We start from the raw sequence: 13,189 nt of genomic DNA on the forward strand, positions 1-13,189 counted from the left end.
ATCATCCCACTTGGCCTCCTGCAGAGTTTTGGGGTAAAATACTTAAAAGCACTTGGCCCTGAAGTGCTGGAGCACTAACATAGGAACACACACAATCATCAAAGTCTCCTTCTGAAGCTTGAATGAGTTGATTCATGAACAGTACCAGGAATAGGTCAGTTCCTGATAAATCTTGGCTCTGACTGCTGCCTCAGTCAGACAGGCTCAGACAGTTTGGTGCAGTTAGCAGACCAGGGGGAGGTACTTAGATTGGCAGGGTGCCAGGCCAAGATGGGATTGAGTACTGCTAGTGGCTGGCTCGCACCTGGTAATCGGGCTTGGTGAAGTAGTCGAGGCTGGCGATGTGGTCCAGGAAGAGGTGGAACTCCGAGGGCATGTGCTTCAGAAGCATCCGGTGCTCATACTTCTCCTTGATCATCCCCACCTGCTCCTGGAGACAAGAGGGCACAGGAGATGAAGCCCTGGCTGCTCCCACCCTCTGCTTCTTCCAGCCAGCTGTGGGGGCCTCACCTTGTCCTTGATCTTCCTCCAGGGCAGCTGGCCTACCGCAAACTCCACTAGCATGTAGAAGAGGGACCACAGGTCGTCATGGCGGCCCATCTCCTGGGGAAAGAAAGGGAGTCACCCACAGCTCTCAGGTCCTTCCTTGGGATTGAATAGGTGACTGATCCTTCTCCAAGAAGCATCTGCCGGGGAAAGGGGCCACAACCAGCCCCCAATGAACAGAGCTGGGGTCTCCCTGAGGCCACAGCTCCATCCTTGACCCTCGGACACACACAGAATTCCAGTCAAAACTTCGATCTGTGGTCCCACAGGGATTTGGCGTGGGTACAGAGAGGACAGAGTCCCAGAAGAGAAGTCAAGGGTGACTGATAGTGGAGCCTTCTTCCAGAGCCTTCTTCTCTGCATGGCAGACTGCAGTCCCTGCTCCATTCTTCAATCCCCACTTGAATCAGCTGCCCCCTCCCCCTTGCCCAACATCCCACCCCGCCCTTGATCTTGCCCTTCTGTTCCATTCCTCAGTCCAGGCTTTGCCACTTACCCTGTTCTTGTGAGCATTGACCGAGGCATAGCGAACAGTCCCTCGAAACCCGGCCACATTCCGAGGCTGCAGAGAAGAGGCCACAGCAGGAGTCTCAGCACCATCCCTTGACCTCATTCACATCTCACCACTGCCAAGCTGGCCACCAAGCTGATCTCTGCCTATGTTCACCCTAAGCCCTGCTTCTGCACCTGACCCCTCAGGCAGACCTGGTCAGGAGTAACCTGTACACCATACCAGGACCTGCTCTTTGACTCACAGGCCTACATCTGCCTCCTGACCTTGCTGCCCACCCAGAGTAGGCAGGAAGACCACAGGGTATGACAGTGACATTCACCAGGTACCCAGACTGACGCTGAAGACAAGACCAGGCCAGCTTAGGCAGCTCCAGGAAAGTAGGTGAAGGTTTCCTGATCGGGGGATGGTAGGGAGACCTGCACTGTCCTGACAGCCTGGGGGAGGCCCAAGACTTCTGCAGAGCTACTCACGGGCCTCACATCTCCTGTGGTGTTGGTGTACTGCCGGGCCAGGCCGAAATCCAGCATGTAGCACTTCCGGTAGGTGGAGGGCAGCCTTCCCATGGCAAAGTTGGACTGGAGGAAGACAGCAGCTGTGAGCCTGAGCTCTAGCTTATCAGCTTCACCAAAAACAGCTCTGTAGGTGGGGAAGGACCCCAGCCCCACGCACTCTCACACATGAGGAAAGCACCCATTCACAGGGGGCACAGGGCATGACAAGTCTGCAGAGCAGGTGTGACTACCCTCAATTTAGAGATGAGGAAACTGAAGGTCAAAGACTAAGGGGGCTTCTCTGAGATCACAGAGCAAGTGATGATGTAGCTTTGAATCCTGCTCTGTCCAACCCTAAATCCTCAGCTCCCCAAGCAAGGTCGTGTGGTTTGGTGTAACTGTCCTGCTCTAAGGCAACAGACCTGTATTATTCTTGCTGTGTGTCCTTGGGCCATTCAACAAACCTTTCTAGACCTCACTTTTCATGCCTTTATTTTTTAGTTACTTATTTATCTTTATTTGTTTGAACACTGGGGGAGTTACCCAGGGCCTTGTGCATGCTAGGCAATCACTTTACCATTTGAGCTATGCTCCCAGTCTAGTTTTTGTCCCTTTGAATGAGAGGGGTTTTTTGGTGGCACCAAGTTCCAAGAAGAAGACATCATTGGCTAATCGGAATTCCTTGCCAAGCCCCAGCCCTCAGTCCCCCTCTCTCAATCCCCCTGTCCTTCCCTGCCCCTTCAGATTTATAGGTTCAAGGACTACTCAGATCAGGGGTGAGGGATGAAAAAGAATCAAGAACAGGGCTGGTGGAATGGCTCAAGCGGTAAGAGCACCTGCCTAGCAAATGTGAGGCCCTGAGTTCAAACCCCAGTGCCACCAAAAAAGAAAAAAAAAAATAAGGACAGAAAAAGAATCAAGAACAAAGATGAGAGCTGGTGGAATGGCTCAAGTGGTAGAGTGCCTGCCCAGCAAGCATGAGGCCCTGAGTTCAAACTCCAGCACCACCAAAAAAAAAAAAAAAGAACAGAGATGAGGGCCTGTCCTAGGCCTGGTGTGGCCAACAGGTGGGCAATGGTTTAAGCCTGTGGCAGCAGGGGCATAAGGTGGAGACCAGAGGAATTCAAGTAGATGAGGCTGTCCCAGCCCAACCACTGTTGTGGAGTAGAAACCCGGGATCCAGAGACAGAGAGGAGGAGGGTTGTGGTGGGGTCATACTCACCGGCTTGATGTCACGGTGCAGGAAGCCCACAGAGTGGATAGCCTCAATGGACTCCAGGATCTGCTTGCCAAGTCGCAGTGTGGTGCTCAGCGTGAAGGTGCCTCGCGGCTGGCTGCGGCGCAAGTCAGCCAGGTTCCGGCCCTGGGTGGGATGGGGGTGAGGGGAGGCCTACCTCAGCTGCACTCCACCACCTCTGTACCACCTCTGTACCACCTCTGTGGTACACTGCCCAGTCTTGCCCCCAAAATGTCATACCCACAGTCACTCGTCCCATTTTGGACCTATGGTCTCTCTTCCCTGTTTCCCACCCAAATCACAGTCCCAGCACTTGGGGAAGAGAGGAAGGAGGAAAGTTCATGGGGACTCACCTGGAGCTGCATCACTACGTAGTTAAACTTCTCATTCCTGCCACAGCCAATGAACCTGCACACGTGGTCCTTCCCTGAGGGGCACAGACAGGGGCTTCCCAACTCCCGTTCTCTCCTCTTCATGTCCAGCCTAAGATGGGCCCCCTGGTGCATTCTTGATTCCCGATCCACAGCCCTGCCCCATGAGTGCCTCTGCCATCTCCTCCCCTGCCCTTAGACCCATCTCCTCTCTTACACTGTGACTCCATCACCTCCCTTAAGCCATGTGCCCCCTCTCATCCTTCTGTCACCAACGCAGTCTCTCACTCCATCTCTCTCTTAGACTCTGGTCCCATCTCTCTTAGACCCTGGCTCCGTCACCTCCTCCCTCTGCCATACCATATTTCTTCCCCCAGCCTCTAACCCCTTTTTTCCTCTCAGCCCCTGGCTCCAGCACCTCCCATCCCTCTGCCCAGGCCCGCACCTTGCAGCTTTTTGAGCACAGCCACCTCCATCTTGAGAACCTGCTTGGGCTGCTGAGCTGATTCCACCTTGAGAGCCACGTTCTCTTTGGTCAGCAGGTCCATGGCCTCGTAGATCTCACCAAAGCCCCCGCCCCCGATCTTTTTCAGCTATGGAGATGGGGGAGGGGGTACTCAGGGATCAGGCTGAACAGCTCCTCATCCCCACCCATGCCAAGTTGCATCCTCCATTGATAGTTGCATCGTCCTTGAAGGGGAGGACCCCATGTCTCCACACTATCAGTACCCCACCTCTTCTATGCTCCTAGTGAGACAGAATGCTCGGCCCATGGATGTACAACCACACACACACACACACACACACACACACACACACACACACCACACATGTCTGAGTAGCAGGGGAAGAAAAGAGACCTGTACTCAGATACAAGCCTGACTGTGTAGGACTCTAAAGAGACTGTGGACCATCCCGAATCTTTTCTTCTCTACAAGAACAACAAATATCATGCTTCCCAGCCCCTGCCTAAGCTGAGCCGCCCCCATCCAGAAGAGACCTCTCAGCCTTAGGATGGGAGCTGGTGCTCCCTGGGTCGGTAGTCTCCTGAAAGATGTCACTGGGGAGAGACGGCATTTGGGGGAGGGGGTTTACAAAGGGTGTTCACAGTCCAGGCCCACTGCAGAAGTTCACATCACCCCCTTGGTCACTAGTCCACTGCTTCAAGTCAGGGGGTGCTGTGGGAGAAGAATGGAGCAGTGATTTGACCCTCTAGGCCCTGGTCTTTGCTTCCCAGAGCAGGCAGGGAGTAGGGCAGAGGAGCTATGATGGAGAACTGGCAGGGAAGATGAGCAAGGGAGTTATGGGAAGGATTCAAAAGCATTTTGGGCTCATAAGCATGAAGCCCTGAGTTCAAACCCCAATACCACCACCACCAAAAAACAAAGCAAAACAAAACAAAAAAAACCCAAGCATTTCAACTCAGAGGTCTAGGGACCTGGGAGGGTGAGGACACTGCTCAGAACAGCTCTAGTTTGGTTTAAGAAAGGTGATGGGATGCTCAGCTCTGCAGGGTGCCTTCTCAAAAGGCTGCCTGCCCTCCCTAAGCATCTTTGGAACCCTCGTAGGTCCTCCTGGCTCCTAACTCCCCACATAACTGGACCCCCTAGCCAGCCTGTGACCTCCCAACTCTGACTCTCTTTCTGAATCTTGAATGTTCACTGATTGTTGAATGGGGGGTTGAAACTGGACATGGAGGAAGGAAGAAGACAAAGCAGAGATGGAGGACTGGGGCTCCAGCAGGTGACTATGGAAACCACTCAAGCAAGAGAAGAGTGAAGGGAGCTTCAAAAGAGAAGCAAAAGCTGGGTGGGAACGAGAAGGTTTGATACCAGGAAGGAAAGAAGGAAAGCAGAAGGGGAAGAGCAGTGAGAAACCAGGGACCTTTCTACTTGGGATGAGGCCCAGTACTACTCTGCGGGAATTTCAGAATTGGAAGGGTCGGATGCAGACTATAGGGAAACAATGGCCTGTCTTCCTGGGGAACTTTAAACGGGGGAGTCGCTGATATCGTCCAGATCACTTGATAAGCCTGCTGTGTGTGAGCACAGAGGTCAGGCAGGGAAAAGTAGGGATCATGGACACCATCTCAGTTAATTCGTAAGGCTCTGGCACCACAGGTGAGAAAGGTCTCATGGCTCCCCATTGTGCCCAAAGAGAAAACTAAGGCAAAGGGAGAACAGTAGCCACACTACTAGTAAACAGCAAAGCTGGGTTTCATTTGAACCCAGGAATTGGAGGTGGAACCCATGCTGATGCAGAATCCACGAAGTTGTAAGGAACCATGGACCATGTCAGCATTAAAAGTGTGAGTGCTGCTGGGTACTGTAGCTCACACCTGTAGTCCCAGCTACTTCAGAGTAGAGAGAAGCAGAGATCGGGAGAATCACCCTTTGAGGCAAACTGGGGGCAAAAAATCCTCGAGATCCCATCTCAATCAATAAAGCTGGGCATGGCGGTCAGCACCTATCACCCCAGCTACTAGGGAGCTGTAAATAGGAAGATCTCTGTCCAGGTCACCAGTGGCAAAACCGTGAAACTCTATTCAAAACCAGTAACTAAAGGACAAAGGGCTGAGACACAGCTCAAGTGGCTAAGTTCAAACCCTAGTACTGCTAAAAAAAGTGTGAATGCTAAGCCCAGATCTGCCAAGTGGCTAGCAGGAAGGGAGGCTGGGGCAGCCAAGGCATTTCTGACACCTACTCCCCAATTTCCCAGGGTGCCCAAGGTACTTTTCTACCATCTTCATTTCCAAATGGAGCCTGTTTCTCCTTCCCCCTACTCTTCCTTGCCTCCCACCCCCACTCCTAAGGCTGGGAGCTGGGTGTCTACACTCAACCAACACCTTCCTCTCTTTGCCCTGTGGCTAGACCCACTTGTCTCTTGGGCATAGTGACTAGGTCCCTGACACTTTGGGGGATCCCTGAAAATATTTTTATTTAAAAATCAAAGATAAAAAATGAGAAAAAATTAATGTATAATATTATATTATTCCTCTTTATACCAATGCAACCATAATATACAATTTTTAGTTCTCTATTGTGGAAGAAGGTGCCGTGAAGGCCCAAGTGACTAGGGTCCACATACTGCCCTGCCGCTGCCCAGAACAGAACACCCTTGCCATCTCCCTTTGCTGCTAGCCCTATTCCTCCCTTCCTCCTACATTATTATTATTTTTTCATCAACCCAACCCCTGCCGAAAGACCTTCCTAAACTGGAGGAGAAATATGACACAATAGGACAAACATTTACTTGGGAAAAGGACACTCAGTTTCTTGGCCCAGCTCCAGGTGATCAAAGGTCACCTGAGTTTCTTAAACAGTTTGAACCTCCACTTTTCCTGTTCTCTACAATGAAGATACTTGGACTCGAATGGGTCACAAAAACCCTTCATTTCTATGGCCCTAATTCTTGGAGGGCTGATTTTTGATCACTGTGTTGACCCAGCAGTCAGAGGGAGTTGGTCCCACCTATCAGTCATGGGAATTTGGCAAATTAGCTAATCTCTAGGCTCAGTTTTCACACCTGTGAAATGGGGCTAATCAAAGAATCTACTAATAGGTTGCTGAGATAACCCATGTGACACAGAACCTGGCAACAGTAAAGGTGCAAAACACATGCTAAGTCCTCATCATTGCTGTTTGCTATTTTGATTCTGAACACCAGTGCCCTCCTGACATTGCTGTTCTGATTCTCAGAAGCACCACCCAAGGATAAAATTTATCACTGCTAGATACTCCACCAAATGCCACTGACCCCATCTTTTCCTGGCCAAGCCCATCTCTGGGAAGTTTGTCTTTGGGTCCAGAGCTCTGCCTCCCACCTCAGTACCATACCTCACTGAGAATAGGGGCCCACCTGGCACCCCAACCTTTCTAGTTTTCCAGCAGCAGGAATAGAAAGCCGGGGGTAAGGAGAGATGGGGGACCCTGGCAAAGACAACACACTTGCTCTCCCTCAACTCCCCCTTACCATCTCCCTTCCCACTCTTGCCCCATCCCCACCCCTTCACAGGCACAAGAAAGTCTAGCCTCAGCTCAGTGTGTGTGTGAACGCTGTCTTTTCCTTGCCTTATCAGTGCACATTCTGCTGTCCATCTGCCAAAAGCTAAGCCCTCGTGCCATGGACCCAGAGGGTCTTGGAGGGTCACGTCTCACTTCCCACTAAGGAACCTTCCCACCCTTATTGCTTTTATTACTGCCTTGGCTCCACCCCCAACTTCTATCCCTTTACTCTCCCTCTCAGGAAGTCAGTGCTCTGGGACATTGTTCCCTTCCTCATCTCTGGGAGCTCTAGAAGGCTCTTCCCATAAACGCCTCCTGCCTGTTTCCCCAATCTTTCTCCCTGGACTTCTAGGTGACCTGCGCAGCCGGATGACAGTTGCCATGGAGGCCCGCCTGCACCCAGGCCTCACCTTCCTCTCCAACCCCGCACCCTTGGTAAGTAGAGGCTCCCTCGCCCCCAAAAGCACAAGGGCACACGCACACACACATACACACCTGACCTCTGTCGTTCTCCCTCCTCCCGGCTCCCCACAACCTCACACACTGGTTTCCTCCACCCTGCTGCCCCATATCATCCCGCCCCCCACCCAGTAAAGAGGACACCACAGCGCTCTTAAGCGACAGAAAGAAAGGCGGGCTGGGTAGGGGTCTGATTTACAGTAAATCTGATTTCCCAGGTGCTGTCATGTCCCCAGCTCTCACTTGGCCCCCTTCCAACCAGGTCCTAATTCCCCGAGGAGGTTCCGACTACAACTCCCAGCAGCCCGGACAGCCTGAAGTCTTGGGCCGGAGGAGCAAAGCACTCTGGGAGATGGAGTCTCGGCGTGTTGCACCTGCCGCAGGAACCAGCGAAGGAAGGAGGGTGGATGGAGAAGATGGAGTGCGGCTGCAATGGAAGCAGCCTGCAGAGCCTCTTTCTCCAGACCCCAGCCTTTCCGTCCTCCGCGGAGGCGGAGGAACACACGCTCATTCACTGCCCTTCCTCAAGGTGCGGCAGAGCATGAGTCCCCTCCCCCACCCCTCCCTCCTCCGCACACCAGGCTCTGCAGCTCCTGCCCAGACATCCAACCAGGAGTTGTTCCAGGCTGGGCCCGACCAACGTGATCTCTCCGAGAAAGGGAGGAGAGGGGGGTGGGGTTGGAGAGGAGGCACTGTGAGAAAGGGATTGTCCACATGTGTGGGCAAAAATAATGACCAGCAAGCAATATGCAAATGAACTCAGGGACACCTCCCTCTTAGGGTAGGGGCGCCAAGAGCACTTGTCTTAACGAGACTCCAGGTCCTCTCCTCCTTTCCGATTCCTCCCTCTGCCCTGCTGGGTCATTCACTCACCACCTTCCAGCGATCCTTGACCAAGTAGTTGGCCGGCAGGATGTCGGCCTGCTCCCCTCCCCCACTCATGTTGGTTTCGTCCTTAAGAGCAGCCGCTAGGCACTGCATCCGCCAGCCGGAGGGAGGGGTGTCCGCAGGGCCTGCCCTGGGGGGGCCATCTACCTGCGGAGTGGGGAGGGGCTGTGATATGGAAGGGAGCTCCACTCAGGGAGCAGCATCCTTCCTGGGCCCACTGGGCAGATGCTTCAGGGATTACTGGGGTAAGCACTCCTTCGGATGGAGGTCAGTGGAAGGGAGATACAAACTGCAAACTGGAGAAGTGAGAATCAGCAACAGGGCACACAAAGTGATGAAAAAAGGAGAGGACCATGATGTGTGAATCAGCCACCAGGAAAGCACATATACCAAAGAGACATATGCTAACTAATGTGCAGAAGACTCCACCGATGGACAGGCCAGACTGGGACCTACACTTGGGTAGGGGAGACCTGGCTCAAGAAGTCACCTGAGTGACTTCATCTGTGGTCCCCAGCACCCACACATTCCCTGTGCCTCAAACTGCCCATGGAGCTTGGTGAAAAGGGAAGACCTGCAGGCCAAGAAGTAACCCATGGGAGACACATCAAACTGACCTCCTAACTAACCATCTATGGAGGTGAGATGTGATAATCCAGAAAATGAGGAGATGCACGACAGCCTCCTGGGGACAGTGCTAAGTGCAGAGCAGCTCACACTATTCCCCGTGGGGAGCTGACCCCACTGACAGCCACAGGACTGGAAGCCTGGATGTAAGCCAGGGGTGAGCACACATGAAGGCCTCAAGACACAGATTTCAGAGGGACAGCAGCTCTGTGCCCAGTCCAGAAGGACAAAAGCAGACTGCATTGGGGAGCACAGGACAGTGGGAGCAGTCTAGCAAAAAACATGGGGAGGTCTGGAGAGGCATAGTGTGAGAGAGGCTCTGACCACACTTTTCTGGGTCTGTTCAGGAATCAACTAGAAGGAGCACAGCTCTTGGTGCATTCGGATGAATAGAAGTGGGATAGCAGAGATAGAGACAGAGTCCCAACTGTGAGGGGTGGCAAAACTAGGCACATGTGTGCGCGTAAGTCTGCGTCTGCATGTGTCTCTGTACATGTCTTTCCCTGTGTGTCTGTCAGGGTGTCTATGTGTGCTGCTTCATGTCTGTCTGTGTCTGTGTATTCTATGTATGCTTTTGTGTCTGTTTGTCTGTGCTGTGCATGTATGCAGGTGAGGGGCCAGGAGAGGTCTGAGGTCTTTGCCAGTCTAGCACATAATTGGAACCTCCTCTCCTCTTTCCCCTCCACTTTTTACATGCAAGCTGCTGTGCCCTCACTATGACCCTAAGGAGTCACACATAAAAGACAAAGAAGGAAGTTACTTAGGATGGGGACAGAGGATGGGAGGGAGGTGGAAAAAGAAGGAAGTTACTAAAGCTGTCTGCAGATGGGGGAACTGCTGACTTTCTTTGGGATGGGATAATCTCCCAGGGCTCTTGTGTCTAGACATCCCGATAAGGGCATTGTGGGATGTGACAACATGGAGATATCCTTCAACAGGTCATGATTGGACATGTGCAGAAGGAATCTTCACAGGGAAGGACATTATCACTCATCTCTCTCTTGAAATGACTAAACTGAGCTGTTTCCTCCAGTCCACACACTCTCCCCTCCTGCCCAAGTGGGATACGGGGCATCAGGAACTTGGAGTGCAATGGCAGGATGGAGGGAGAGGTATGGAAAGGCATCTGGAATAAGGGTGGAGGGACAAGTTGATGACGAGACTGACGGAGCAATTGAACTGGTAGGGAGGCAGCCTTCAGAAGTTGAACTTGGGCTGGTGGTGTAGTTCAGTGGTTGAATGCATGCTTACCATGGTCAAGGCCCCAGTTTCAAACCCCAGCACTACTGCCAAAATTTAAATAAAATAAAAAGTTGAACTGGGTGACCTCTGATGGGCCTTCCAGTCCTGAGATGGTAGATTCTGTAGGTGTTCTGTTCCCATAGATGGACAGACCTAATAGGAACAGGCAAGGTAGGGAAAGGGAGACCTGCCTGTCCCTACCCACCATCGTTCCTCTATCTACCCCAGAGGACTACACTCAGGCTGGGCTGGAAGACACAAACATGAGAAACTTGGCACCCCATTTCTGCCCCTTTGAGCCGTGTGGAGGCATGGATGTGTAGGAAGAGACAGGGTTTGGGCAGGTTTTTGTGAATGTCTCTCAAAGCCTTTGCAGGTATGAGTGTGTGTGCAGAGAGAGAGAGAGAGAGAGAGAGAGAGAGAGAGAGACAATATCTCTAAGTGCTTGGAATGCATCGTAAGTGTTGATGTGTAGCTATGCAAGGTGTGAGCCAGGTGCGTGTGGGAATCTGGGAGCCCAGATAAAGAGAGGTGAAGCAGACCAGTGAAGGGGTAATGGGAACAGGTGTAAAGAGCTGTGGAGGAGAGCAGAGGGGAAGAGAAAGGATGAGGAGTGACAGGATCAGAGAAGGGGGTTGGGTAAGAGAGACAGGTGAGAAATGATTGATGAGAGGGCCATGAGAGTGGCTTCTGGGCACAGCTGAGGAGTGAAGACAGAGGTTACAGAGACTAGAGGGAGGGAATGGAGGGACTGAGGAGGGGGGCGACAGGGTCTGAAGACAGCTGAATGACTTGTCAGAGGTGACAGGATGAAACCATGGGGATGGGGTCGGAGGGGAGTAGTGAGGAGCAAAATCCCTAGAGGACGGGTGGCCAGGGTGGGTCTGTGCCGCCCAGAGAGCGGTTCCAGGCCTCGGGCTGCGGCCCAGGCTGTGTAGGCCAGAGCGTCCCGGCTCCGGCGGCGGCGGCGGCGACAGTGGGGAGCGGAGCCAGAGCCCGCTGCGCTGGGAGGGGAGCCCGGCCCGAGGCCCCGATGAGCCCCCAGGGAGCCCCCGCGGCCCCCGGCCCGCCCGCCGCGCCCCGCCCCGCCCCGCCCGCCTCACCTGCTCTGTGCCCGCTGCGGCTGCGGCTGCGGCGGCGGAGGCAGCGGCTCGGGGCGGCGCATCCCCCGGGGCCGGGGCGGGGCGGGGGCGGGGGCGGCTCAGTGCGGCGCTGGGCGGCCCGCTCCCTCCGGCGGCGGCGGCGGCGGCCTCCCGACCCGGACCATCCCGGCCCGGCCCGGCCCGGCCCCGATCCTCCTCGGGCGACGGCGGCGGCGGCAGAGCGGGGAGCTGCCCACAATGCACTGCGCGCCAGCATCAGCACCAGCCCTGACATCACCGCCCCGCCGCCCCGGCCCTTGCATCACTGCCCTTTCTCTGACATCACGTTCCGCCCTGCGCCTCTCTGCACTCCTCCAGACCTAGGACGCTCTCACCCGGCCCAGCTCCAGCTCCCAGGTCCTCCTTATTACCGATCTCTGCCATTCGCTTGACCCCATGCTCCTTACCTGTCCCCATAAACCTTACCTGTCTCCGTCACACTTCATCTCCCCCACTCCCAGAATGTCTCTGGGAATCCTCCCCTGACTCCATCAGCCTCACCTGCCTCTCCCGTTCCATTCTCCAGATGTTCAGACTACGTTTCTCTAAAGCCATTTCCCTCACCTGTACCCATTCTCCCTGCTCCTACCACCCACCTCTTCTAACAACATCCCACACTTGAACCCAGCACCCTCACCTGTAATTGTCACCTCACCACCTCCCTTATCTCCTGACCTAATTTCTCTTTCTTTGGCTCTTTTCCCCATCTGTTGACAAACTCTGTCATTGTTTCTTACTGCTTACCAAATAAGATGCACACACTTTACTGTGACATTAAAAACTCTTCCCAACATGTGCCCATAAGGCTATTACTCCCCTTCTGACAGATGGGATTACTCAACAGTCCCTGAATATTCTGCACTCTGTCTCTCTCAGTGCCTCCCTCCTTCCATCGTGTATGCCTTCAACAATGCACACTCAGCATCTTCACTGACAACAATTGCAACAGTGCTTTATTTAGGCCAGTTTTTAACTTTGCACACATTAACTCATTTAATCCTTATAACCACCCTGTGAGGTTAGAGTACTATGGTTACTCCTATTTTGTAGACAAGGAAACTAAGATACAGAGAGACTAAATCATTTGCATTTGTGTTAGATTACACAGCTAGCAAGTGGGATTCAAATCCTGGCTCCATAGTTCATGTGTCTGACCCCCATGCTGGGAGAACCACTGAGTCTGCAAGAGTAGTCCTGGGAGACTTCTCAGAGGAGGCACTTTCAAGGGTAATTTGAAGGATTAGTGGGGATTTGCCAACAGACAAATGGGACCGGTACAAGTGGGGGAGACTTCCAGGGCGAGACATTCCATGAGCAGGGGATGAACGTGTACAGATCACGAAGGGCTTGTGAGTCATTTGGTTTTTGGAAGTGTCATTCAGACCCCCCTTGAAAATCTAGGTATCAGGGGTGTGTAGTTCAGTAGTAGAGCCCTTGTCTAGCATGTGGAAGGCCCAAGGTTTGATCCCCAGGACTGTCAAAAAAAAATCTAGGTACCATTTTTTCCTGAGGTGTGGAAGGTCGACTGCTCTCAGATAACTTCCTCTCTGGGAATTGCCTTTCGTCAAAGGCTAAGCAATGGGAGTTGCTTTATTCCACTTCCTGGGGCATCTATATCAAGTTGATCATCCCCTCAGTGTAAAGGCCTGGCCCCTTCACTCCACCTCT

General features: G+C 53.2%; 1 protein-coding gene across 1 annotated transcript in view; it reads right to left on the minus strand.

Moving 5' to 3' along the window:
- The window catches only part of Ttbk1 (tau tubulin kinase 1), a 41,600-nt gene extending 30,032 nt beyond the window's left edge, over positions 1-11,568 (minus strand). The window contains exons 1-9 of the mRNA XM_074082147.1: positions 11,483-11,568; positions 8,496-8,657; positions 3,605-3,752; positions 3,142-3,215; positions 2,774-2,914; positions 1,531-1,635; positions 1,043-1,108; positions 511-603; positions 305-430 (exon numbers count right to left, since the gene is read on the minus strand). Of these exons, the coding sequence (XP_073938248.1) occupies positions 305-430; positions 511-603; positions 1,043-1,108; positions 1,531-1,635; positions 2,774-2,914; positions 3,142-3,215; positions 3,605-3,752; positions 8,496-8,603 (861 nt within the window). The 5' untranslated portion in view covers positions 8,604-8,657; positions 11,483-11,568. The remainder of the gene's footprint in view (positions 1-304; positions 431-510; positions 604-1,042; positions 1,109-1,530; positions 1,636-2,773; positions 2,915-3,141; positions 3,216-3,604; positions 3,753-8,495; positions 8,658-11,482) is intronic.
- Positions 11,569-13,189: the final 1,621 nt, after the last annotated feature.

Source organism: Castor canadensis, chromosome 8 (assembly GCF_047511655.1).
Source record: "Castor canadensis chromosome 8, mCasCan1.hap1v2, whole genome shotgun sequence".
NCBI lineage: Eukaryota > Metazoa > Chordata > Mammalia > Rodentia > Castoridae > Castor > Castor canadensis.